This window comes from Phyllobates terribilis, unplaced genomic scaffold, assembly GCF_046119375.1.
Source record: "Phyllobates terribilis strain yellow unplaced genomic scaffold, ASM4611937v1 Scaffold_9__5_contigs__length_417890890, whole genome shotgun sequence".
Classification (NCBI taxonomy): domain Eukaryota; kingdom Metazoa; phylum Chordata; class Amphibia; order Anura; family Dendrobatidae; genus Phyllobates; species Phyllobates terribilis.
The window spans coordinates 174,216,164-174,244,076 of record NW_027362769.1 but is presented as its reverse complement, the minus strand read 5'-3'; the positions used below and the strand labels follow the sequence as shown (position 1 = coordinate 174,244,076).

At 45.4% G+C, this 27,913-nt stretch overlaps 1 protein-coding gene across 2 annotated transcripts; it reads right to left on the bottom strand.

Moving 5' to 3' along the window:
* Positions 1 to 253: 253 nt before the first annotated feature.
* On the bottom strand, positions 254 to 27,892 carry USP37 (ubiquitin specific peptidase 37). 2 transcript variants are annotated; one of them, XM_073647406.1, is made up of 24 exons: positions 27,733 to 27,892; positions 25,136 to 25,347; positions 24,651 to 24,822; positions 24,339 to 24,436; positions 17,458 to 17,624; positions 17,177 to 17,248; positions 14,171 to 14,265; positions 13,540 to 13,624; positions 9,526 to 9,687; positions 9,162 to 9,293; positions 8,943 to 9,066; positions 7,992 to 8,200; positions 7,795 to 7,912; positions 7,208 to 7,287; positions 6,802 to 6,966; positions 5,845 to 5,910; positions 4,914 to 5,055; positions 4,557 to 4,806; positions 3,970 to 4,133; positions 3,698 to 3,758; positions 3,133 to 3,248; positions 2,975 to 3,044; positions 2,747 to 2,885; positions 254 to 2,332 (listed from the first exon to the last, which is right to left on the bottom strand). In XM_073647406.1, exons 2-24 carry the CDS (start codon positions 25,292 to 25,294, stop codon positions 2,242 to 2,244), a joined length of 2,937 nt encoding a protein of 978 aa, XP_073503507.1. In that variant the 5' UTR covers positions 25,295 to 25,347; positions 27,733 to 27,892; the 3' UTR covers positions 254 to 2,241. The 2 variants fall into 2 exon arrangements, with proteins under 2 accessions (XP_073503507.1, XP_073503506.1); XM_073647405.1 differs by lacking the exon at positions 17,177 to 17,248.
* Positions 27,893 to 27,913: the final 21 nt, after the last annotated feature.

The following is a 27,913-nucleotide window of genomic DNA, read 5'->3' as shown; positions in this document are numbered from 1 at the left end:
CCCTGTCCCCGGTACAGCAGTCTGGACGCTTCTTATGTTGTCCTATGTGCGGTTTTGTCCTTGTAATATGGATTAAAATACACGGATTTAGCAATAAATCGTGAATGTTTCCTGGGCATTTTTGGAGTTTGGTTACTTGAGGAGGAAAGGAGAGGATCTTTGAACGCCAGGATTGGGTTAGTAGTCGTCTGGTCCTGGGTCATTAGACTGTATAGTTGCAGGAACAATATAGAGAAACAGAAAACGAAGCAACTTATTGAATTTCTTTATGTCTTTTTCATACAGAACAAAGACTAACATAAAAACAAAAAGCCTAAAATAGTTAAATACCATAGAATATGTACAACGAAATCAAAATACACTTTACCTGAAATATCAGGGGTGCGGGAGATAACTGGATATGATAAGTACAAAGATTTACACAAAACCGCATTTTTTGGAAGGTGAAAACCGCAAGATGAGGACCCAAAAAATTCCTCAGGACGACCGACCGGCTACAAAACGCCTGGGGCCAAGGACACAAGTAATAAAGGTGTTCAGTTCTGATGCTAAACGAAAAGTGAGAAATAACGAACCTTCAAAAATAAGAAAAATGGATCCAAGCTCCAGAAAAAAAAAACAGAATAATGCCCATGTATATAAAAAGTAGTCACGGATCAGATATGCTTACATAGAAACTGTTAAAAAAGTATTGTCACCTCCGCGGCTGATTGTCGTCGGTGCCCGGCAGCAGTGCGGCGTTCACCTTCCCTCCTGGGACAGCGTACTTGTCCTTTTGCGTTTTACCGCACCGGCTTATTGCTACGATCCAGCAGAAATGGGGAAATAAGCGATGCCCCTGTACAAAGTATTAGCAAAGCCTAGAGAGCTCTCCTAGAAAGTCCCCCACCCCCCTCCCAAAAAATAAAAAAAGAAAGAAACTGCAGCCATAAAGGGCCACTAAACCAAAAAGTGTAGCTTATAAAGAGGAGCGGCTGAGAACAAGTCTGGATGGAGATGTGTGACATATGCTGCGTCTATGGTGGTGGAGAGATTTAATTTCATTTATTTTGTGACAATCAGCCTGAAATAGCTGGTAACCCGAACAACAGAAAACAATTTAGTGTCCCTTTAAAGTAAAGCAGGGTATGCCAATAACTGAAAGTTATCCTTTAATTACTGGGAACCAGTGTCAATCCAGAAAATGGGGCTTTGAGTGGAGCAGAGGTGTGCATGAACAACCCCTCAGCCTATCCTGAAAATGGGGCTTTGAGTGGAGCAGAGGTGTGCATGAACAACCCCTCAGCCCATCCAGAAAATGGGGCTTTGAGTGGCTGTGCGCATGCTCGACCCCTCAGCCCATCCTGAAAATGGGGCTTTGAGTGGAGCAGAGGTGTGCATGAACAACCCCTCAGCCTATCCTGAAAATGGGGCTTTGAGTGGCTGTGCGCATGCTCGACCCCTCAGCCCATCCTGAAAATGGGGCTTTGAGTGTAGCAGAGGTGTTCATGAACAACCCCTCAGCCTATCCTGAAAATGGGGCTTTGAGTGGCTGTGCGCATGCTCGACCCCTCAGCCCATCCTGAAAATGGGGCTTTGAGTGTAGCAGAGGTGTGCATGAACAACCCCTCAGCCTATCCTGAAAATGGGGCTTTGGAGTGGAGGAGCACATGCTCAACTCTCTCCATTGTTGTCTATGGGACTGCTGGAAATAACGAAGAGCTATAATCCGCTTCCTCCAGCAGTGCCACAGACTATGAAGGAAGCGGAGGTGCACATGCTTCCAACAGTCCCATTCTTGGGATGGCTGGTGGTCTGAGCAATCAGGAAACTATCCGCAGGCTTTAGGATAGGAGATGAACAACATTGGTCTTCTAACCAAATTCCCAGTACGCAAATAGAAAAAAAAAAAAGTCCAAAAAGTCTAGCAGCCTCCATATTAAGCAAGAAGCACTGCAGTTGTGTAGTGTCACTCAGGCCTTTAGGTCCTATTCGGACAGTAAAAGCTTATTGCTGCAAGAAAAGGACAAGGTGACAAAAGCTTTGCCATCCCGTCGGCAAATGCAAAAAAAACTTCAGAAGCGGTGACGTCGGTAGTTTTCAGTTTGTGCCACTGTCCCAGGATTGCATGGCAGCAACCTACAGAACTAGCAACGAGAACCTGTAAATGCGCCGACTACTACCGCTCTGCGGCTCACAAAGCCAAAAGTATCCGCGTTCAGTTCAAGACTAAGGAAGCCTGGGCACCGGGGAGGTGGAAAGTCACATTGGGGGTCTGGTTGATGATCGGTTTGGGTCAATGCTTGAGGGCTGTGCTTTTTTCTCCTCTTCAATCATTTCATCAAATATCTCCCTACAGGGAAAGAAAAAAAAAAAGACCAAAAACTTTAGATGAAAAATATTGAAACAAGAACAGAAATGTATCGGAGCTGCAGTCCTATATAAAGTCCTAACAATCTTTGGCTATAACCTGGGACTCAGCTGGAGGAGACGGACATGGCGCTGGCGGCACATGCGCCCTCAGATCCAACGTCTATGGCGGCTGTTTGCGTCGTCAATACGATACTTCGTACATGGCGGGGAGGTGCGTGCGCAACCAGCTGCTCCATTCAATTCCTCCTGGCCATAGTATTACAGCCGTAATACCCCATATTCTGGAGGAGATCATTGGGACCACCCAAAACTGATCTCAGAATTACCAATTTTCTTATGGTAAATGTAGACCCTCTTTAGGAAAGCACCTATAAAAACAGACCCCAATTCTTACTTGTGCATGTAGAAAAATATGTAACCGCTACGATCCCGCTCATTCTGAACGGTGGACTCTTGTGTCCGCGACACAGCCAGGTCATTGTACGTAAACCACGATTGCTTCTTGGTATCGTATGCATCGCTGATATAGTGGCCTAAATAAAGAGAACACTTTAAAAACCACAAATTCATTCACCTTCAGAGAAGGAAAAAAAAACCAAACAAAAACAAAACCTTGACATACCAGAGGAGGAAGAGCTTCCAATATGGCTGACGACGCTGACCAAGCGATACGAGTGCGACAGTTCTCCGCTCTGCAAGTCCCAACACAAAGAGCATTAAAACCACTCAGAATATACAAAGGATTAAACCCTAATGCAAACGTCGAGGCGGCGCAGCTACCTCCGCATTCTTCTTCAGTTCCTCGGCTTCCTCCTCCGTATACTCCATGTCTAGGACGTCTTCATTTCCAGAATCCTCATCGGACATCGCTCCGTCCAGGAATGAGCTGTTAAACTCTGTATCCAGAAAGAAAAACACCAGTAAATATCAATTCCTCAACCATGAGGCTTGGTTACACGTAGCGTTCAGCTGCTAAGATGCCAGTGTCTAAAAGTCACAGATTTCTGCTTAATCATTAGATATGAATTTCACATGGGTCATTACTAATGGCCGTATAGAAAACCCTGTGACCATTAACAAGACGTGGATCCCTGCTGTGATCTGTAGCGAGCACAGGGGGCTCTGATCGGCAGACAGAAAAAGGAGCTTTCCCCCTGTAGTATAAATGTACAGGATTGGAGCCAACTTTGCTCCTGTGACATTACAGAAAGGTGACGGCTCATGTGTTACAGCAAACAGACACGGCAGACTGTGCGGGCAATGAGCCCACGCCGCCAGACACCTATATTACAACGAGGGAATCGCCAATGAACAGGAATGAAATGAAAAGGTGAAGCGTCATCACCTTGCAAGCTCAGCTCCGTCGCTCTTTTCAGGTCGTCATCTTCCGATAATTCTCGAGCCTCCTGTAAGAGGAAAGAGTAGAATAAAGATCAAATCCTGACGAAATAACTAATAGTTTCCAGATATCACAACTTCCATGTAGACACATATGCAAAATGGCTTATACATTAGTCAGTATCATAAAAACTAACAGGAGAAGAGAAACCCATAGAAGAGACGTTAAACCCGACGGCAGGTAGGCGCCGCAACAAAAACAAAAAGCCGTGATCTCACGTGTTCTTGGAGAGACTGCGCCAAGGCTTGCTGCAGCTCCTGCTCCTCCCGTTCCCTCTCCAGCTCATACTGCATCCAGTCCGTGTCGTTCTGGGAGCCATTTGGGGTCTTATTTTCTTTATTTTCATCAAAGTCTTTGGTCAGATCACTGTACTGCGCAGCACCTGGAAATGCAAAATGGAGAAGTCGTGTAACTAACGCAGCATAGGACAAAGATGCAAACAGGTGAATAAAAACTCAAAGAGACCTGCGGCTGACGGCTGCCATAGCCGCCCCATTCTCCTGTAACTACAGATTATATAGAGGAGACTATAGGAGTATTTTTAGTGTGAACTTGTAAAGTAAAAAAATAAAAATAATGTACTTTACCTCTAACTACTATAATCTATGCGCTTTACAATGATCACAGCCCTCGCTGGGGACCACAATCTACGTTCGCTATCTGTATATTTTGGTCGCCCAGAAAAAGATTAAAAAAAAACAAACAAAAAAAAAACAAAAAAAAACACTAAACCGTCGGGTTGTTTATAACCAAAATCCTCCACAGTTATGGGGTTTATACTACTACACCGGAGGGACAGACATACCGGATTCCTTCGCCGCCTTTGATTTCTCTTCCTCTATAGTCTCCATAGTCTCTGAAGTTTCGTGCGTGTCGTCATCCCCACCGAAGCCGGTGTCTGGGCTGCTGGCCAGCTTCTCCTCCTCATTGTGCACATGGAGAGATTCCTCCTTTCTGGTCATTTCCAGCACGGCCGCCATCATTTCATCATCATTCATTTCATCAAAACTTGTATCGCTCAGATCCGGACACTTCAGGTTTTCCAAGTTTGATTTCTATAGAACAAAATGATATGAAAAAACTTTCCCTTTACAACAAACCTAGCGAGAGAGGATACTGTTTCTACATCTGCAGACTTCCATCTTACTGCGTCTGCTCTCACCTTGTCCGGGTCGTCAGACGACTGATCTTTCATTGCACAGATTACGGCTCTCTGGGTTACGACGCTTCTCTTCAGGACCTCGTCATCACTCTCAGAATCTAAGTAAAGGCTGATGCTGCTTGTGGATTTAAGGCTTTGTTTCCTGCATCGGTAAGGAAAAGAAAAGAATAGAGAAAGGTTTCAGTTAGTTACAATCACTACCGATCTTTTTGTTTCTTTCTCACATCCACCGATAAAAATCAAGGCAATCCGAATGAGCTGCGACCACCAGCGCAGGACACTGAGGTCAATAGGGAGCACCAGAGCAAGCGTACAACAATGCAGCGTTATATACGGCACCACATACAAAGCAATGGTTCCCGTCCAGTGACTACAGATCACGGACGTCTTGGGGATTGATTCACACCAGTTCTAGTAAATATACTTTGAGCTCCCCCTAGTGTTGGCTGAAGGAAGCCAAAATTACCACCTAAATAGGTTGTCTCTTCTTGCTTTTCAGGAGTGCACCGCTCCCACCTGACAACGTGGTGCACACCAGATGAATGACAGTATGGACCAGCGGTGCAGCCGGACCAGCGGTGCAGCCGGACCAGCGGTGCAAACTGAGCTCTCCCATGCTACAAGCAGCAGCTTTGCCTCTGCAGCTCTGGATTAACGCAGGGGCACAGAAGCTTTAAATCAGAACTTCATCTCTATTGGAAAAAGCCTATAAGAGTTGCGCTCCTTGCCTAGATGACGGCCACCTCTGAGACAGCACAGACCTTAGCAATGAGCAGTAAAACTATAAAAAGCAAAAACCCCTCCATTCTGGAGAACACGGAGGATTTTTAATAAGAGGTGAATGTCAAATTTGCTTTGCTTTTTTTTTTTTTTTTTTTTACAAGCACTTTGCAATTTTAACCATTAAAAGAGCCATGTAAAATTGTCATACCTGAAAGTGGCTGAACCAACGCTAAAGGAATTCACCATTTGTGACGTTTTCAGTGGTCGGGAATTCCTGTATTAGAAGAGAAAACATTTAAACATTACGAACTAAATAAAACCTTTTTAGATTATAAATTTTAAAAACGTCGACACCGTTCTTTCCAGCAAGGTAGTGGAGTCGGTGTCCATTTTGGTGGAGTCAGTATAAAATGGATCGACTCTGAAATTATATAATAATTTGAGAAAGTTATGAAATATCTGTTCTGTTCCTGATCTCGGCTTTTAGTTGAGATGGACCGGGGCTGCACTCTACGCACACGCCCCGTAGTGACCGGGGCTGCACTCTACGCACACGCCCCGTAGTGACCGGGGCTGCACTCTACGCACACGCCCCGTAGTGACCGGGGCTGCACTCTACGCACACGCCCCGTAGTGACCGGGGCTGCACTCTACGCACACGCCCCGTAGTGACCGGGGCTGCACTCTACGCACACGCCCCGTAGTGACCGGGGCTGCACTCTACGCACACGCCCCGTAGTGACCGGGGCTGCACTCTACGCACACGCCCCGTAGTGACCGGGGCTGCACTCTACGCACACGCCCCGTAGTGACCGGGGCTGCACTCTACGCACACGCCCCGTAGTGACCGGGGCTGCACTCTACGCACACGCCCCGTAGTGACCGGGGCTGCACTCTACGCACACGCCCCGTAGTGACCGGGGCTGCACTCTACGCACACGCCCCGTAGTGACCGGGGCTGCACTCTACGCACACGCCCCGTAGTGACCGGGGCTGTGGAGCTGGAGTCGCATTCAGCAAAATTTAGGATAGGTTTGGCTTACAGACTCCGCAGCCGTGCTTTCCAGTTATTTAATAACATGACAAGATGCCGCTGGTAGCAGCTAAGTATACATGAAGACAAGCAAAACTAATATCATGTCTGTAAAAAAACAGAAATACATACGCTATTGCCTGTGCGCTGCAGCAAAGTGGCACAGGGGTCCGTGTGCTTTCTGTACAGTGGGATGACAGAGTGAGGAACCGGGGAATGATCACTCGCTGGCCAACCTTGTTATTGAGCGACAGAGACACATTGAAACTGTAGCGTTTAAGGTGGAGAATTAAAACCCTGAAAAAAAAAAAAAAAAAGATTTTTTTTTTAGATCTGATCAGGCTAAAAAGCTCTGTTTCAGCGCATTCAGATATCTGTACAGTGCATGGACTGACCCGGGGGTGACCGCTTCATAGAAATACATGAAGCGGTCACGCTCGGGTTGGGAGACCGGTCTGATCACGGACTGATTTGCACCTACGTCTGAATGCGCTCTTAGGTTTGATTTACACTCTGTGAAATGCTTTGTTCCACTCACCTGGGCAAGCGGCTGAATTTGTGTACTACAACGGCAGACTTTCCATTGCATTTCTCACAGGAATATTCAAGATCTTCCTTCTACAAACAGAAAAAGTATTAAAACTAAATATTCCCAGCGTTGCAAGCTATCACCTATACACGGGACATCCACTGATCCAGAAAACGCAGCGGTGGCCATCGTTTTGGCTGACTTTGTTGGGGGGGGGGTGGGTGGCAGGCTGTTTTGTGCTGTAGCATAACAGGAGTCCCAGTCACAGGTAAAAACAGCCCCTTATGGCGGCCCAAGTCCCTGTCCTGGATCTCCTTAATAGCCATAGCCACACTGCTGGTGCCGCTATTCACCATGTTGTGCTGAGGACAGAAGGGATAACCAGCAGCTCCTCTGCGCCTCTTACTGTGTCTGACATCCAGGGACCCATCCAGCCCCTGCTGGATAACGGGAGCTTTAAACACTAAACATTTACATTGTGCGGGATTAAAGCCCAAAACACTTACAGCAGGTGATCAATATCAGATCAACCCCAAGTTAGAAGAGAGCATTTACAGTTTCTGGCTTCAAATCCTAATATCACAATTTTAACTCACCCGGAAAAAGAGGTCAAGGGAATCCTGTATAGATCTGCAGGGGAACAATTTCTTCCTCCGGGGAAGGTCGATGGACAGATCATTAAACTGCTCCCGCTTTGTGACCTTTTCACCACATCTGAGCACAAAACAGGGAGCCATTAACAAGATGCGCTTTCCAGAACATCCCAAACACTTTGACTGATTTTTGCACTCACATTTTACATATGATTGAATGCTGAGCCTCAAACTCAAAATTGCAAATGACAGGACAGGTATAGCCATGGGCGGCCGCAACCTCGTCACCACCAGCTTTGCCTCCGGGTCGGTCGTCTTCTGAAGACAGCTCGGTTTGCCATTTCTTATTCAGTTTCCCCATGTCTTCCTTTAGCTGATCCAGGCACTGACTCAAAAATTCATGAGCGTCCTAAAAAGATAAATTACATTCATTTACTTCTATTGTTAGGTATTATGTCTATCAGTTACTGGGGAGGGAAGGAGCAAACTGGCAGCTACCGTCATCAGCTCTTATAAAAGGTACATTTTTTTGGTTACTGAACCCTTCCTTCAACTTTATAAGCACAATTAATAGTATATATTTTTTTACGAGAACTTGCTAAAAAAAAAGTTATTCCAGCATATTTACTTTACGACATGCAAAAACTTTCCAACAATTCTGAAAATTAAGCCCGACATGGAACTGCGCTCCCACCAGATTTCTCTCTGGACACGAACTGTACAAGAGGCCCGAATTGTGACCCCATTAAGGTGAACAGGGCTCAATGCAGTTATTTGCACAGCAGGTGGCCGGAGTAATACTGTGCAAAAAATCCTCAGACTGGAACGCAGCGCAAAATCAGTATTCCCTTCAATCTCACGACTAGTGTGCATCCAAAAATCAATTCCCCATTGCATCTATGCGATATCTCATCACTTAATGAGAAGGGAAAAATCCCTTTAAGGATGTATTTAAACTTACAGCATTAATGACTTTTTTTTTTTTTTTTTTTAAATCACAGCAAATAAAGAGGAAAAAAAAAACAAAAAAAAAGTCAGGTCTCTCTCTTCTTTCCCTTCATTTAGAACTTTAAAAAAGTGTTTTAAAATCTAGCAAATATTCAGGCTGCTTTTATAAGACATCTACGACATCTTGTCCGGAGAGGACTCACGTTTTGCATGTAACCGGAGAAACGCTCGGCTGTGGCAGAGATGGCGCTCTTTACTTTCTTGAGCAGATCTTTCTTCATTTCAGCACTGCAAACATCTTTCTTGGCCAACAGAAAAGCAAAGCGTCTGCAAAACAGCATCAATTCATGAAAAATAAGATCAAGATTATTACATACAAATACTTTTTTTTGTTGTTGTTTTTAAAGGAACATGCATCATACCTGATTAATGCATTTAGTGGAATTTTCTTGTATGGGATACCTTGCTTAAGCAAATCATTTGCAAAAGGCTGCAAGGAAAACAGTGACTGCAGGATGGAGTTCATGTAGCAGGTATTTCCCAGGTTGGAGAAACTGCAGATATAATGAGAAGACAATGACGGAGCAGTGGAGATGGTGCGGGTGCAGAATCCATGCCTGGTGCAACCAGCTTAATGGACAGCCGAGCTCTTGCTCTCATGGCCAGGGCCGGTAAATCACATTTGCATTTTCTGAATGTTGAATGTAAGGTGTTGCGTTTATAAAATGCATTTATGAATTTTAGCCCAATCTGGGATATTTATACATAATTGGATAATACACTGACCCCTGCAATTGCTGTGGCTGCGGGTGCGTAGAGAGGACCCTCTGCTTGTTCCATCCGGCGTAGTCTTGGTTCGGTCGCAGTTTCTTCACAGATAAGGGGCTCGGCTGAGTAGGAAGAATAAGACTTCTCTTGGCTGATAGGGTCTGGGTAGATCCAGGAGTCCTATGTATAAAACAAATATCACTTTTTGATTTGCTCCTTATAAAATACCTGATCATTAATGCCACAATGGAGCCATACGACCAACAGGTGCTCCAAAAAAGAAAAAAAAAAAAAAAAGAAGAGGAAAGACTTCTGATAATCCAGCACTACACCATTATTTATCGCTTGGTGACATTACATTCCCACGCAGGTTTCCTTCAGAAATTCAATTACCGTACCTTTTTGAGTGTAAAACTGACTTTTTAGCAAGAAAAACATCGTGTGCTTCTTATTGTCAGGAGGAATCTCCTGTGATCGAGGACAACGCCGATCGTGATCTTCCAATAAACAGAACTTTTCTCTCCTCGGGCCCCACACTGATCTATAGGATCTATGCAGGGCAGACAGCTACCAAAGCCGGTATGGATGCTGCACGTCCTGAAGGAACTTTCAGATCATGCGATGAGCTACATTGTCACACGCCTGGAAGGAGGCTGCAAACTGTGATAATGTACAGAACGTGTTGGCGTGTGGAAGGGCGTGGGGGCACAGCAGAGCCGAGCATGTACTGTACACAACAGTGCTGTACTCTCCGCAGTGCCCACATATGTACAGGAAGTTTTATGTGAATAACAGACGCGCTGCAAAGAAACACTAACCATGGCTCTTTCTTTTGAGCTTCACTAAAGCACAGGAACCATGATTGATCCATCAGTGTTTGCTGCTGCCACTAAGAATTAAAACCTAAAAGTCGTCCCCTCCCCAGGAGGCTACAGAGCTGTTCAATTCACTTTAGTGTCACTAGGAAGCAGACACTGGTCTGGAGGTCCACACCCGGTTTTGACTGTGTATTTTGGCAAGAGTGCAGACAGTCTTTGCCCTTTTTCGCCTACCCGCCGTGTCCCACCAAGAGCCTGGAACGTGCATGGAGCAAAGCCCTTTCCCACAGTGTTTGTCCTGTCTTTTTTTTCCCCCCTCTTTTTCATCTTTAGTCTTCCCTCTGGGGGTCGCTCTATGCTCCACTGCTCTTCCAGTCCCCTCCAGCAGCCTTCTGGAGGCTTGGCTGGGGTCAGGACTCAAATTTAGTCCCCGGCTTCAGTTCTGGCCTAGTTGAGCCAATGGGCCACGCTCCCTCCCTCCTCCGCCAAGTCTTCAAAGACTAGAAGCAACAGATTCCCCTCCTGTTCCTGGATGTGTGGCTCTCCACGATCAATGATGCCTGGTTGAAAGGTTTTTACCCAAACCCCCCCCCCCCATTCCCATAAAGAACGGTTCAGATCGCCCCTTTCAGGGCTTAAAGCTGCTGAACAAGCATGTCCACCCATGCCGATTCAGGATGGAGTCTGCTCGGTTGTTGGGACCCGGAGAACTTCTTTGCCGAGTGGCCATACAGGACGCCGATCTCCACATTCCCATCACAAGTTTCTCCGTCTTGATGTCGATCCGTTCCACTTTCAGTTTGTGGCCCTTCCCTTGGGGTTGGCCACGGCTCCCCGAGTATTCACAAAGGCCACGGATGCAGTCATGGCTCTTCTGTGTGTCAGGGGGATAATGGTCATCCCCTCCCTCCTATGCCGAGCACCTGTAGATCGTACTGGACACGCTGTCTCGCTTCAGATGGATGGTTAATGTCATCTCTGATCCCAGCTCCATGCATCATCTTCCTGGGAATTCTGTTCACCGTTCAAGCAAAAGCTTTCCTCCCTGCAGACAAGACGTCAGTCCTATAGACCGGCATCCAGTCACTGTGCTGCCCGTCTCACCTTCCTCTCCACTTCTGCATGAGCGTCATAGGTGAAATGGTGGTGGCTATTGAAGAAATCCCATTTGCTCACTTCCACACCAGAGAACTGCAGCTCGCTCTGCTTTCCCGCTGGGGCAAGTCTGTCCTCTCTCCCTGGATCTCCCGATCCTTCTGCACCAAAGCCATCCACGGCTCGTAGCTACCATTGTACCTGAAGGCTTGTTCCGCCGGTGCGAATCCCATGAGGTCTCACCGATGGGTTTTTCTCTACCTTCCTGCAGTTGGATCTTGAGTGTGGCTTAGCCCTCAGCTCTCTCAGGTGCAAGGTCTCAGTATTGTCCACTCTTTTCAGAAGGACCTGGCATCAAAACCTCAAGTCAGGACTTTTCTTCGGGATGTGGTCCACTCCGTTCCCCCTTACTGACTCACCTTGGATCCCTGGGACCTTAATCTGGTGCTCAGCGCTCTTCAGTGTCCTCTTTTTCAATCAATCCACAGCATTTCCCCGCTCTGGCCTTCCTGGAATTGCTCTCGTTCATCAGGCAAAAGTATCTGGACAGTCGGCCCTGTCACTTTCCTTTTCTTGTCCACAAGCTGGACAAAGTGGTGCTGTGTCCGATGTCTTCATTCCTTCCCACCTTAGCAAAGAGATAGCTCTTCCTTCCCTCTGCCCTCCTAGACAAATCCTTACACTTTTGGATCTTGGCACAGCGGTGTGTCACTACCTGAAGGTGACCGCTTCCTTCAGACGGTCACATTCCTGTTCATTACTGAAGGACCTCGCCGAGGTCTTCCTACCTCCAAGGCGGCCATTGCTCGCTGGAATCGTTTTGCCACCGTGGAAGCTTATAAAGCCAAGAACAAAGAGCCCCTGCCAAAGGAGAAAGCTCATTGCACTTGGGCAGTGGGGGCTTCGTAGACTGTTCACCATCAGGCATTGACCTGGCAGTGGTGTAAGGCGGCTGCTACTTTATCTTCTGCCAACTCTTAAAAGTTCTATAGGGTTCACACTTTCACCTCGGCGCATGACTTTGGGCAGATGACTTTGGGCAGAAAGGTGCTGCAATTTGCTCGGGTTACCTCCTGCAGTATTTGCCTTACACATTTATACATATTACCCACCTCCCTTGGGACTGTGGTGAGACGTGACGTCCCATGGTTCTTGTGTCCCCCCAATGAAGCACCCGAGAAGAGGATTTTTGGATTTACCTTAAAATCCTTTTCTCGTTACAGTCATAAGGGGAGGAAAGCACCAGCCATTTTGTTTATGTTACCTTATTGAGCACGTGTAATTAATGAAAAATTGAACTCTACTTTTTATTACTTTTTTCACCAACTAAATAGCTTGGTAGCCAACAGACGGGTGCAGTCTGCTGAGGAGCTGATTTTTATTTATTTTTTTTTTTAAGTTGTTACTCTTAGTGTCAGCCTCCGACAGACAGCAGCCTCTATGGATCAATCATGCTTTCCCGTGTCCCCCCCACAATGAAGGCTTTGAGAAAAAAAAGAGGATTTTAGGGCAAGCCGAAAAATCCTATTACCTCCCAATTGTACCCGAGTGCATTAAAATTAGTGAGCGATATTGACCCCTCAACTTCTCCAGACAAGTTTTATTTGCAGTAAACATGGTGCATCTTCTAGTTCGAAAAACACTGTAATTGTAATCTAAATGTATTGTTCTTAATAAAGAAAAAAAAAAAAAACTTTTTGCGGAATTAACTGTTCACATATACAGAAAAAAAAGTTCTGCAAAAATCTTCTGCATGTGAAAGTGCAAGATATGGGAGAATTGATTCTCAGGACTTTGGTCTATCGAACAAGGTCAGTAGTCTGTGACCAGTGGACGGGAAGCTGGGGAATATTTCCTACCTCCCAGCATTGCTGGCTCCTCTTTTCAATTAGTTGGGCTGGTGCAACATCACGCATGCACACAATGGTTCACCAGCCCGGCTAATCAGAGGGTCCAGGAATGGCGGGAGGTAAGAGGAGATTCTCAGGCCTCTAGTCCAGTAGACACACATTACAAACTTTGGCCAATGGCCGGAGTCCTGAGGATTGGTACTTCCATCTCTAGAAAGTACTAGAGACTTCAAATGATAAAAGATACTGCAGAAGAAAGTGAGAAATACCTCTCTAGATATGAATTTCCTGCACAATAATCTTTTGAGGTCAACCGGCTGCTGTAAAATGACGAAGACTGCAGAGGCATTAAACCTTTAGAAAAAAAAAAATAATAATAAAGCGCATTAGGAATCAAAATCAGTTTATTACGGACAAAAAAAAAAAGCAAAACCTTTCTGCAGTGAAGCAATTTTGCATTAGGGGTTGATTAAAAGTTTCCAATAGTTTTCTTTCTGCAGCCCTTATGCAGACCTATGCGCCTCCATGGTAACAGACAGCAAACAATGTAGTTGTACTAATGAAGAAAAAAAACTAATGGACAGATAGAAGAAAATGACTGTAGTCACGGACTGTTAAGACTAGTGGCCTGGAAGTACGGGTGCAGCGATGTCCTCTACCAGTCCAGCCACCATCCAAGAATAGAATTATACTATCCTACCATTATGTAAATGGTCGTCTGCCAATGTGTCCTTCACTGCACAACTATTAACCATAGACATTAGCTAAAAATAAACAAGAAATGGGCAAGTCTGACAATGTCAGGTGAATAATTAGCAATTTTTCTTGGCAAAAATGGCATTAAATCAGACGGCAATACAGATGTGAGTGGGGAAAGAAAAAAAAAAATGCTGCAGTTACCTGGTCGATTTTCTTCTGCTTGCTTCACATTCAGCTGTTTCTCGCGGCTGCTATTGAGAAATTTGCGGCTGGGATCACTTAATGCTTTGTTGGTGCTGCAAGGAGACATAAAAAAAAGCAATATGTATATATGAATATAGGGAAAAGAATAAATAAAAGGCAAAGCACGCCGAGTTTATGGTGAGGACAGATGACTGAGCAAACAAAACCCTCTGAGATACTTGTAAGCGGCGTGTAGCATTTGTGCGCTCGCATCGCACGAGCTGGAGAGGAATGGAGCTCTTCACGGACGTCCAAAAAGATGGCGAGAAGCCAAAATGTCTACGACAGACGCCATCCACACATGACACAACGTGGACTTATCCAGTGTGTCCGCACCCAACCTGCCCCGACTATTTCACTCCCCAGGGGGGTACCAGTATTTATAGACATCAACATGGTTTATGTTTGCCCTGAACAACCTTGTGATTTTCAGTTTTTGTTTTTCCTCCCCTTAACCATATATTTTTTTTTTTTTTTTTTTTTGCTGGACGACTTGTACTTTTGAACGACATCATTGGTTTTACCATATCATGTACTGGAAAACAGGGGGAAAAAAATCCAAGTGCGGTGAAATTGGTAAAACAAGTGCAAGTCCACAATTGTTTTTGGATTTTTTTCTTCTTTACAATGTTCGCTAAATGCTAAAACTGACCTGCTATTACGAATTTGCAGATACCAAACATGTGTAGGTTCATTTATTTAAGTGTTGAAAAAAAAAAAAAATCCAAAGTTTGTAAGGAGAAAAAAAAAAAAAAAGGGGCCATTTTCTTAGACATGTGAAGGGGCTGGGTGAGGTCTTATTTTTTGTACGGCGAGCTGACGTTGATAGATACAATGTTTTGATCGCCTGTTACATTTTAGTGCAATTTTGCAGCGACCAAAAAACACGTAATTGTGACGTTTTGATTTTTTTTTTTTAAATTTATTTCTGAATTATTTTTACACATCTGTGGGATCATTTGAAGAGGGCTGTCCATGCTCGGCGACCATCAAACTTAACTGAACTGGAATTGTTTTGTAAAGAGGAATGGTCAAAAATACCTTCATCCAGGATCCAGGAACTCATTAAAAGCTACAGGAAGCGACTAGAGGCTGTTATTTTTGCAAAAGGAGGATCTACTAAATATTAATGTCACTTTTCTGGTGAGGTGCCCATACTTATGCACCTGTCAAATTTTGTTTGAATGCAGATTGCACATTTTCTGTTAGTACAATAAACCTCATTTCAAGGCAGAAACATTACTGTGTCCAACAGTTATTACATAGATCAAACTGAAATAGCTGTTGCAAAAACCAATTTTTATAAAACATTAAGCTTAAGATTAATAGGGGTGCCCAAACTTTTTCATATAACTGTATATGTATATATATATATATATATATATATATATATATATATATATATATATATATATATATATATATATATATATATATATATATTTATTATAGACATACACATACATACAGTTTTTTTGTTTTTTTTTAAGTTTTAAAAAAGTTTTTTTTTACTTGCTTCAATAGTCTTCTTAGGAGACATGAAGCTGCGATTGTAGGATTCACTGCAGAGCTTCGGCCCTGAAATGTGTACCAGAAATCATCTCCTACGAACGCCGGTCACGGGCCAGCGTTCATAGGAGATCTGCAATGACAGGCACGGTGTCTTCTGCAGACCCCCCAGCTGTCATGACAACCCATCGGAGCCCCACGATCACATGACAGGGGCGCCGATAGGCGTGTCTTATGACGAGTTAAATGCCCTGTCAGATTGATATGTTATCAGCCGAGGGTGGACAGTAATTCCACCCACGGTTGTTAGAGGCACGTTATTTGATCAGCTGTCATGTGCCTGAAAAGATGCGGGCTCAGCGCCTGAGACCATATCAAAGGGAGGGAAACGACCTTGGATGTACCTATACGTCCAAGGTTGTGAAGGGGGTTAGTGTGTCCTACATGGAAAGCTCACTATCCAGTTACCAAGCTAAACCACTGACCTTGTTTCTTAAATGCAAGTAAAGCTTAAAAGGGCCTTTCCCACCCTCCAAACTGTAGAATTATGGTTGGCATTAATGGGTGGGTTGTGGTGCCCAGTCGTAGGATGGATTTCCCAGCGATAATATAGGAAAAAAAAAAAACATGTGCTGCGGCTTTCAACCTACATTACCCTCCAAAATTCAGACCACAAAGTGGTAATAGCTAGCGGCACATAAAAGGGGTGGGAAGACATCACCAAGAGACCTCCTCTGTCTATAACATCCACATGCCGCACAAGAGACAGTCCCACAATGGAGGCAATCGTCTCACCTGTTAAAATTATACCAATCCCAATATCTGTGGGATAATTTTCAGGCTGCTCACTCAGGTCCGAGAACCCAAACAAGATGACGAACACCTTTCCAGAACCAGACAGACCTCATAAGCTAGTGGGGTCTATCAGGTGACGCTGGTGTCCTTTTACACAACAGATCAGTCACGGTGTTGTAGCTTCTGTGAGCGGACCCTTACTCAGTCTAAAGATTGCAGATGATAACATCCCCCCCCCCCCCCACAAAAATGTAATATGCCTGTCCATCCATGACACAGCCCGAGATCCATTATCTGCTGTGTATCATATATGTCATGATGTAGAGATGCATATGTATCCCCGCAGCCATATTAGTAACATCATAGAGTAAAGTTAAGCATCGCTGCTGAAGTCTATTTGATTTACACATAGCGGACCGTCGGATAGACAGCGACCTCATGATATTGGATGACGGCTAGGAATGTCCTGCAAATCAACGGAGCTTGACAAATGGAATTGAAACTTTTGATAGACATTAGTTGCATTTACACTAATATATATATATATATATATATTAAAAAAATAAAATAAAAAGCGAATGAATTAGAAGTCACAGCCAAGCAAATCAAAAGGCAAAACGCCCAACAGCCTGATAAACCAAGTGTGCAACCGCAACATACGTAGAAGAATCATTCTCTTTAGGGTAATCTTCGATCTCTGGACTTGACAGTAATCTCTTCCTTTTTTCACTCCTGTGAGTGTGAAAAATAGTTTAAGTTGACTCGAGATAATCCCAAGTCACCTAACTGCAGCGATGCCCCTTCCCACCCTAAAAAAAACAAGGTGGTTACTATCATCACCCATGCGGTGTTGAAATAATTTGCCTTCCATTGAGTGATACTAATGACATAACGTAGCTTCATCCCATGTCCGGCCCACACAGGACTCGCTCAGTAAGTACCTGGTCTCCATTAAGCCCGTCCTGTGTGGAGTGGAGGTCACGGGCGTATTCCGGCTCGGAGTGATGTTCCTTGGTGAGGTTTTTCCTGGGATTCTTCCATTATTGTTGAGCGGCTTTTTTACTGGAGTTTCATCTTTGCCATCACAGCTCACTCTCTTGGTTGGAGTCTTAAAACATAACAGTATGAAATGTTTTCAGTTTTCTTAAGATATAGTGACTATAATTCTGGGATATTACGGTAACATTTCATACAACTATTTTTCTATTCTAGATTGGGCACAACTTGCAACTTGGGTTTCGGATACGGACTGAGACAATGGATTTTAGCCCTGTTAGGCTGTGTGCCCACGATGCGTTTAAGCGCTTCAGCAGCGGCAAAAATGCTGAAAAAACGCATGGTAGAAGGCCTGCCATGTTCCCCAATGATAATCCGCATGCTGTGCACATGCTGCGGAGATTTCCTCTGCGGATTATCAATGCGGGAAAAAAACGCAGCACTACCAATTATTTTGCGGAAGTGCTGCGTTTTCGCCGCCATTGACTTGCATTGGAAGGCATAGATTCCGCATCACTATATATGTAGATGCGGAATCCACACGTTTCAATGTGCGGATGGTACCCGGGTGTGGAGGACAGGAGACTCTCCTCCGGACCCGGGTACCATAGAACCTGTGAAAAAAAGAATAAAATAAAAATTAAAATGTTATATTTACCTTCAGAAGGCCCAAGCTGCGCTCGTCCTCCCTTGCCGGCAGATCGTGGTGGACTGAAGGACCTGCGCTGACGTCATAGTCATGTGACGGCAGGTCCGTCAGTGCAGTGCACCGCGAGCTGCCAGCAAAGGAGGACGGAGCGAAGCAAGACTGCGGGGCCATCAGAATGTAAGTATAAATTTTTTTATTTTTATTTTTTACCATTCTTTACGGTCACGCTATATAAATCCATGCCGTTTGCATGGATTTATATAGTGTGACCAAGTTGTCAAGCACTTTCAAAGTGATGCTAAAATCACTTGGAAAGCGCTTGTCAACCCGCATGCGGAAATGCATGTGAAGAACGCTTCACATCCGCATGTCCCTGGCAGGAAAAATGCATGTACAATCCGCATGCGTTTTTTTCTGCCAGGGAGATGCAGAAACGCTCAGGAAAAATCCGGAGCATTTCTGCATCGTGGGCACATAGCCTTACTATCACAGGGATGAAATTTGTATTGAATGTATTTGTATCTGCAGAGTCAGCACAGGTTTTCGTCGTAATTCACATTGAATTTTATTTCTACCACATCTGGACATGAATCAAAAATAGAATTAGACTTACCGGTAATTCGGTTTCTAATAACCCTCCACGACAGCACCAAAGGAGGATGTCACCCCACCCTAATAGGGACAGGAAACACAAAGAGGTCAAATAGCCCCTCCCTCATACTCCCTCCAGTGTTTTATAAAAGGACCACACAAGTATGGATGCTTCAAATTATATTTATTCTTATTCAAATTAGATGATTTTTTGGCTAACCAAGCCTGGGAGGGAATTACCAGTGCTGTTGTGGAGGGTTATTAGAAACCGAATTACAGGTAAGTCTAATTCTATTTTCTCCAATAACCCCCCACAACAGCACCAAAGGAGGAGTACCAAAGACTCATGTTTAGGGAGGGACAATGGCCTGAAGCACTTTCCGCCCAAAGGCCAAGTCTTTAATGGACATTTGTAATGTTTGGTGAAGGTATAGACCGAGAACCATGTAGCTGCTCTACATATCTGCTCGAGGGAAGCGCTAGCCTTTTCTGCCCAGGAGATGGACATGGCTCTAGTACAGTGTGCTTTCAGTTTTTCTGGTAGAGAGATCTTGGATCTGATAGGATTCCACAATTGCTTTCTTGATCCAAGTAGCGATGGTAACCTTTGAGACTTTCTTTCCTCGGTTCTGACCAGATGGTAGAATGAAGAGGTTCTGATCCTTCCTCCAGGCCTCTATCTTTTGGAGGTAGTGAAGAACAACCCGCCTCACGTCCAAAGTATGGTATTCTTCTTCCCTTTTATTTTTTGGGCCCTGACAGAAGGAAGGCAGAATTATCTCCTGTGATCTATAAAAGTCTGAGACCACTTTTGGTAACAAAGATGGGTCCAGTTGTAGAATAATCCTATCATCCAGGATTCTCAGAAATGGGTCATTCACCGAGAAGGCCTGGATTTCTCCCACTCTCCTGGCAGTGGTAATCACTACTAGATAAGTTGTTTTCCAGGCTAATTTATCCAGCTCTATTGAGGCCAAAGGTTCATACAGTGGTAGTGTCAGACCTTTAAGGACGATATTAAGATCCCAGGAGGGAAAGTGGTTGATTATTCTGGGACGCAGACGAGTAGCTGCTGTCATGAACCTTTTTACCCATCGGTGTTCGGCTAGGCTCTGGTCTAAATAAATACTCAGCGCCGCAATCTGTACCTTGAGGGTGCTGGGTCTAAGGCCTTTCTCCAGCCCCTCTTGTAGAAAATCCAAGAGCTGGGTCATGTCAGGATGCCGAAGATCTGGTCTATTCGGTTTATACCATGTTAGGCAGGTCTTCCATATCTTGCTGTAACATGGAGTTTGTTATTTGTTTCCTACTTTTTTGTAGGGTATAAATTACTCGGTCTGAGAGTCCCTTAGCTTTCAGGATTGTGAACTCAGAAGCCAGGCCGCTAGATGGAGGTTCTCTGGATCTGGATGGAGTATTGGACCCTGATGGAGAAGGTTTTTGATTGCTGGCAGAATGAGGGGTTCTTCTATGCTTAGACTGTTTAGTGCACAGAACCAGCTCCTTTAGGGCCAAAGTGGGGCTATCAAGATTATCTTGACCTCCTCGGTCCTTACTTTCTGTAAGGTCTTGGGTAGCAATGGAATTGGGGGAAAAGCGTAAGCTATATGGAAACGCCATGGGTGAGCGAAGGAATCTATCCCCAGGCATACGTCGTCTGGATCTAGGGAAAAGGATTTTTCCGCCTTGGTGTCCTGGAGTCTTGCAAAGAGGTCCACCTCCGGACAACCCCGTTGTCTGGTCAGCATGTGGAAAATGTCTGAGTCCAGCTCCCATTCCCCCGGATGGATTTTCCTTCTGCTCATAAAATCAGCCTGGATGTTGTCTGAGCCTTTTATGTGCAGACCTGATAAGGAACGAAGATGTCCTTCTGCCCAGAAGAATATTCTTGCCGAGATACTTTTTAGATTCTCGTACCTTGTACTCCCTTGATGGAACAGGTGAGCTATGGTAGTCATGTTTTCTGAATAGACTTATGTGTTTGCCCGTAATGATTGGAGCCGATATTTTGAGTGCCTCCTCCACTGCCTTTAACTCGTGGAAGTTGGACAATCTCCTGCTGGTCTCTTCTGTCCAGACCCCTTGGAAGGAGGTTTGAGCGACGACGGCTCCCCATTCCGTCTTGCTGGCGTCTACCGTGACTATTATCAGAGGGAACTGAGACCATGGAACCCCTGTTCTTAGGTTTTTTGGGCTGAGCCACCATGACAGGGATGTCTTCACATAATGAGGGATCATGATCTTCCTGTTTAGGGAGTCTGGGGATCCGTCCCACTGTGCGAGAATATGGGTTTACAATACCCTGGTGTGAGCATGGGTCCAGGCTATGGATTGAATGCAGGCTGTCATGGAACCAAGGGCTGACATGGCAAATCTTAGGGACACCCTGTTCAGGGTCTTCAGCTTTCGATATCTTGGATCTCAAAAGTATCTGTCTGTCCTTTGGTAGGAAGGAGGTTTGTCTGGCGGAGTCTAGTAGAACACCCAGGAACGTTTTTTCTGTGGCAGGGACCAGGTCTGACTTTTGATGATTTATCAGCCACCCTAGCGTGGTCAGGATCTGGATTGTTCTTTGCAGACCTTCCTGGAGTGATGCCACCGAGGGACCTACTAGTAAGAAGTCGTCAATGTAGGGAATGATGCAGATTTTCTCCTTTCTGATAGAAGCCACTACCTCTGACATAATTTTGTTAAATATTCTTGGTGCTGAGGATATCCCGAACGGCAATACATTGAATTGAAAATGTAACTTTGATCCTCTTGAACCACCGCAAACCTTAGAAATTTTCGGTATGTTGGATGTATAGGGACATGATAGTATGCGTCCTGTAAGTCGATGGTTGCCATCACATATCCTTGTCCTATCAAGGGAACTGCTGATCTGATGGACTCCATTTTGAATCTTCGGTAGATGATGTATTGGTTTAAGGGTTTCAGATTATTATTCTGTAAGTGCCATTTGGTTTTCTTATCAAACAGGCGTGAATAGTGGCCTGTGTGTCTTTCTGTTTTTGGGACTGGTGAAATAGCCCCCAAGGATAGTCGGTCTCTTAGGCCGGACATCAGTGCGGTTTTTAATCTCGGGAAGGTTAGACGAGTTATCCTCACTTTTCTTGGAGGATATGAGGAGAATTCGATCTTCACCCCTTCTTGAATTACCTTCAAGACCCATTGACTGGAGCAGATCTTTTGCCATTGGGGAAGGTATTTCATGATTCGTCCCCCCACTGCTTTGGCGTCACCGCTTCGGTTGTCGCTGTCCTTTTGGGAAAAAAATATTCCTATCTTTCCCTCCTTTGGGGTAGCTCCACCGACCAGACTTCCCTTTCCCCTTGTACCGGGGATTCTGCTCCCGCGGGGGGCGAAAGGGGGTCTTCTTGTAGTGTCGTCTGGGTTCTGTCAAGGACTTTTTATCAGCCGCCTTCTCCAGAAGGTCGTCAAGGGCCTGGCCAAACACATATTCTCCCCTGAAGGGAATGGAACAGAGTTTCATTTTGGAGGCCACATCACCGTTCCACAATTTCAGCCATAGTGCTCGCCTTGTGGAGTTCGATAGGGCTGCTGCTCTGGCGGTTACTCTCACAGATTCCGCTGAAGCATCTGCCAGAAAGTCAGTGGCCATCTGCAGCAAGGGTAGGGAAGCTTGTATCTCCTCTCTGGATGTGCCCATAGCCAGATGCTCTTCAAGTTGGATGACATGGATTGTGCAACACAAGTGGAGACTACATTAGTGTTCAGAAGGGCTGCTGATGTCTCCCAGGATTTTCTGAGAAGGCTGTCCATCTTGCGGTCCAGAGGATCCTTCAGTTGCGACGAATCCTCGAATGGTAATATTGTTTTTTTAGCGACTCTTGCCACTTGAATATCGACGTTAGGTATCTCGGTCCAACATTTTGAGGTTTCTTCATCTACCGGAAACCTGTCTTTCAATTCTGCTGGTGTATTCAGTCGTCTTTCAGGATTTTCCCATTCATCCAGGATTAAGTCCTGAATGTTTTTATGTATCAGGAACACAATCTTTTTCTTTGAACGGAGACCACTGAAGATCTCTTCCTGGACTGATCTAGTGGGCTTCTCTTCTTCCACCTCCATCGTTCTTCTTACAGCTGTGAGGAGGTCTTCCATAATTTCCGTTGAGAAATAATATTTCTTATTTTCCGGACCTTCTTCTGCTGGGCTGAGTTCACCTTCCTCTATGAGGTCTTCTGGAAGGGATATTTCGTCCTGGGAGTCAGAGTCTCTTTCTCCCAGGGAGATCTTCCTCTTCTTAGCCTTTGGAGGAGAGTCAGAAGTGGATCGGGAAAAGGAGGCCAATGAAGATTCAACTTCCTGACGGACTATACCCTTGATTTCATCAATGAGGGACGGCTGCTCTTCCCTAATAATCTTCTCCGTACATTTCTGGCATAAATATTTTTCGTTTGAAGAAGATAGTTTTTTTGCGCATATAGCACACTTCCGGCTAGACTTATTTCCTGGTGCAGGATCCTTGTCCTCCTAAAAAAAGAGGGAGAAGGGTAAATAACATACCAATTCTAACCTGCACCTAGGAAAGGACCCCCAGTGCCAGACTTACTGGGGCTGGAATCGCGGTGGGCTCCGCAGACATGGAGAAAATAGATTCCTGACCATTCAGTGTATAAATATACAAAACGGATTAGGTCCTACCTTAGATGTCTTCTGTCCAGGGCTCTTATATAGGCGACTGGACACAGCGCTCTTATATAGGCGACTGGACACTTCGCTTTCCCTCATTCCCTGGGGAGGGGGGTGGGAAGGCTCCTCCCCCTTGGTCCAATTGGTGAAGCAGGAACACCTGCGATCACCTGCGGTTTTTTTTTTTTTACTTTTAGAGGCCCCCATTGTCCTAAACTGACCAGAAGTAACTTAAGGGACCCTGTTTCGGCGTCCCCCGTCACTTTCCGGCCGTTCTTAGTTAACTGCGTTCCAGGGTGGAACGCAGACCGGAAGTGACATTATCCAGCGCGGTCCGTGTCACTTCCGGGATCCGGCGCTCGTCTCTCCCGCTATGGAGAACACCGGAGGATGCCTGAGAGGGGGGAGGAGCTGGGCTGGAGAGCTCGAGGAGGCCTCCAGCCCGACACCCACCGGACCTTACCCGCAGGCGCGGACTCTGTGGGGATAGGGGTCCCGAGTCCCGGAGGAGATGGGAGCAGCATAAGGTGAGGAGGAGGAAAACTGCCCGGTCCCAGCTGCCTGGCTTAAAGGTATGCTGGGTGTCTGCCGCCGGCACAGAGCACCCTGGATGACCTCTTCATCCCAATATGGACAGGAAAAACACTGGAAGGAGGGGCTATTTGACCTCTTTGTGTTTCCTGTCCCTATTAGGGTGGGGTGACATCCTCCTTTGGTGCTGTCGTGGGGGGGGGGTTATTGGAGAAAAATTAAGTATTAAAAAAAACCTAAGCATTTCAAGCACTCTGTTTGTCCCAGCAAGGATACAGCGGCTCTCTGCTTTTAAAGTTGATAAAAAAACTACTCCTCCCAGCATGTCAGGGTCGATCCACCCACAGTCAGACAAGAACGTGCAATGCTAATACAGATGCAAACATGCACCAATATTACCTGGCTTCTGTTGTTAGTCAGTGGTCTGATGGTCTCCCTGTGAATACTTTTGTTCCCCAGGATGCCTGAGAAGCTTGCGGACCCTTGTGTGGGTTTCACTGATAAAACATAGATAAAAGCAATGGTCAGGGAAGTGTTAATTGTACCAAAAATCATTAGAAATTAGTAGAAAATTTAATGGCGACTTCAGTGGTGGCTTCTGTCAGTATAAAACTAACTGGCACACAAATAAAAAAAAAAATAAAAAAAAAAATAAAAAAAAGCTATAGACCTTACGTATCATAAGTACCGTGCAGACAATGGGGGTCTCACCAGTTTGTGCCTTTTCATGGTTGATGAAGTCCAGGAGATGTTTCAGCTGCTCAGCGTCTTTGCTCGAGACCTTGTCAATAGTGAGAGAACTGGAGTCCTTCATAGTGAGCAGAAGTCGCGACTGTTTACCCCCCACTGGCCGCAGGACGATATTTTTGATGTTCTGATTAAGCTGCAAACGAGATATAATAATGGTCTCAATGAAGCGATCAGCTCACCACACATAAAAAATAAGCCTTCATACATCTATGTGGACCGAAGGGAAAAAAAAAGTTGTGGTTCTTGGAGGAAGGAGAGTATAAAAAAAAAAAATCATCGCCATAAGCTGCACCGGTTCTTGAAGGGCGGCAACGAAGTTGTGAAATTTGTTGCAAATACCAAAGTTTGTGACAGGGGATGATGAAGGGAAAAAACAAAGATATTAATACACAAGGGAGGATCAAAGGATCTGCTTGCTGTCAGTGAATAGGTAGCACAAGACAAACCTGAAATTTGGACGGCGCCCCACCGGCATTGAAATTTACGACAAGGGTGAACTTGTTGTCCTTTTCGATGACCTCACACTTGCCTTCTTTCCATTTTGACGTCCCCATATTCAGGCAATGTATGCGGATCGAGCCGTGCAAAGATATCGCAGCAGCCATATCTGACTAAGGTAGAAGCCTCCCTACAGAAAAAAAAAACCCCAAAAGATGGCCTGATGGGAAGAAAATAAAAAGGCAAAATGTAAGAAGATTAAAGAAAAGGAGCAGAGAAAGAAAATACAAACTGATATTTACTTTATGTGGTAAAAATAAAATCTGATTTTAACTTTAAGGGGTTATCAAGACCCCAAAATAATAATAAAAAATCAAGGTATTGATGGTTTTAAAATAATAAATGGAGGCAAACTCTTCCAGTAACCACAAAAATACAGCACAGGCCACTCTGGAGGTCTGCTCAGATAGCGCGTCACAAGACCACTGCAGCAGGCGAGTGACTGGGATGTGTCTGATGACATGTTCTTCTAGTCTCCTGACTGCTGCAGCCAATCACTGGCTGCAGAGATCATGTGACTTGCAGACACCAGGATCGCTGATTATCTGATTAAAGGCAGTAAATGACATGGCACGTCAGGAGCTGCATTCCTGTAATGACGGCGGGTCTGGTTCTGGCAATTATTCATTGGTAGCTGTGACTGTTTAACTCAAACCTGGACAACATACGGCCCGTGAAGATCTTCCTATACTCAAATATATTTTCATCTTATACATGCGAATACATCTGAACACCGCATAAAGGGCAGAGCAGCACTCATCAGCTCCACGCTCCGACGTGCAGCGGTGTGATGACTTTAACACAGTGTGCCGCAGAGGAAGCGGCAAGAAGTTGAATGGTAAGCGCTGCATGGAGGAGACAAAGATGAAATGTCCTATTTTAGGGGGGTGAGGGTTGTTACACTGAAGGAACATTGTTGTGAAATGGGAGGAAAATTGTGACAGGGGGAAGTATGGTCAGAGCTGGGGATGGGGGAGACAAGCAGGAAGGAGGACAGTGTTGAGGCCATAGTTCGTAAAGAGCAGTATATCAATGCTTTTATTTTTAAGGGCACTGCATTAGAAGAGCGAGATCTGCAGAGACGAGCTCCGAGTGTGAAATCTCATCAGAGTCTTTACTACATGGAGACAAAAGGGAGGAGAACGACTCAAAATCAGAGATGTCACCTATAAGGTGCCTGGATGAGATGTAAATGTTTGTTTGTGATCCTGCAGTGTGATGATTGCTAATAACAGCGACTCCCAGTATCTCTTACCATTGTTAAAAAGATATCCCCCACTAAAAAAAGTTGACTTTAAATCAACAGATCTTGGATCTGGAACAGATCAACAGCTGATCCGTTCTGTAAGGAAAAACATTTCCTTACCAGTTAAAAACTTGTTTTACCTCATAGAGAGAATCAGCTGCGACCCCCTGCTGTAATACCGGCGACATTCATGTACAGACGGCAGTTGTAATCTTCTATGCATGTACCAATCTATAACTGGTCAGATGAGGTGCTACATATTATAACTCAAAACTTGAGAGTTCTGAGAAGGATTTGGAGAGTTTCTGCGCAGGTTATGATCCAAAAACCCTCAGTTGTGGTGTTTTGACATTGAGGAGGATTTGGTGAGTTTCTACTGCAAAAATCAAATATCCAAAACTTGCTTCCACTGGTGGCTTCGCGCACCGGCGACACTTCCACTGGTGGCTTCGCGCACCGGCGACACTTCCACTGGTGGCTTCGCGCACCGGCGACACTTCCACTGGTGGCTTCGCGCACCGGCGACACTTCCACTGGTGGCTTCGCGCACCGATGGCGTTTCTTATTATGTATTAATTTAAGTAACTTTTTGCGGCCCTTGGTACCAGCTACGCATAACTATGTCCCTTGGACCAAAAAAAATGTTGTGGACCCCTGGTCTAACCAAGCACTTGTCACTCTTTGGGTACGTTCACATGTGGCATTTTACAGAACCAGCACAATTAATGAGATTTGGCGTCTCGTTCACACGCTGCTTTATTTCCTGCACGTACTTTGAGCCCTTTCTGGTAAGAGGCCGCTCCGACCACTCAGCATTTTTTGCATTACAGTACATGCTGTGAACACAAATGGGAAAACAGTTTTTCCTGCCAACACTCTGGTTTTAAGTGCAGAAAAACTGCTGCAATTCCACAGTGTGTGAACAGACACCAGCTGTAGTTTTTTTTTTTTGCTGCTTTTCAGAACATTAAAGATTAAAATTAAAGGCGTCATTCAAAACCAGAACCGGTGCCGCTGCGTACAGCCGCCTCCATACAGACACGGGGAGGGAAAGGACAAGACTATTCCACAACACGAAGGGGTTAATCCTCAGGCCTGCTGCTACCTGTAGTGCGGCCGCGCAGAGAGCAGCCAGAGGTAACACGGGGGGGGGGCGGTGACAGGACGCCGCCTGACAACACCCCGGACCAGACGCCCGGCTGAGCCCCGCAGCCAGTGACCGACACCGCAACAAACACCCGAGGACACCGCTACAAGGCCTCCGCCCCGGGGCGCTCTCCGCCGGAGACAGGCACTCACCGTCTGCGGGCTCCCTCCGCCCGGCGGCCGGACACTTCAGCTCTTCGCACGTACCACACACACACACACGCACGATTTGGCGGGAACCTCCTAGCGCATAAACCAGTGTCAGGAACGAGGCGACGCAATCTGCGTCTGACGTCACCGCGCCGCGCACTCTGATGACGTATATACAGGATGT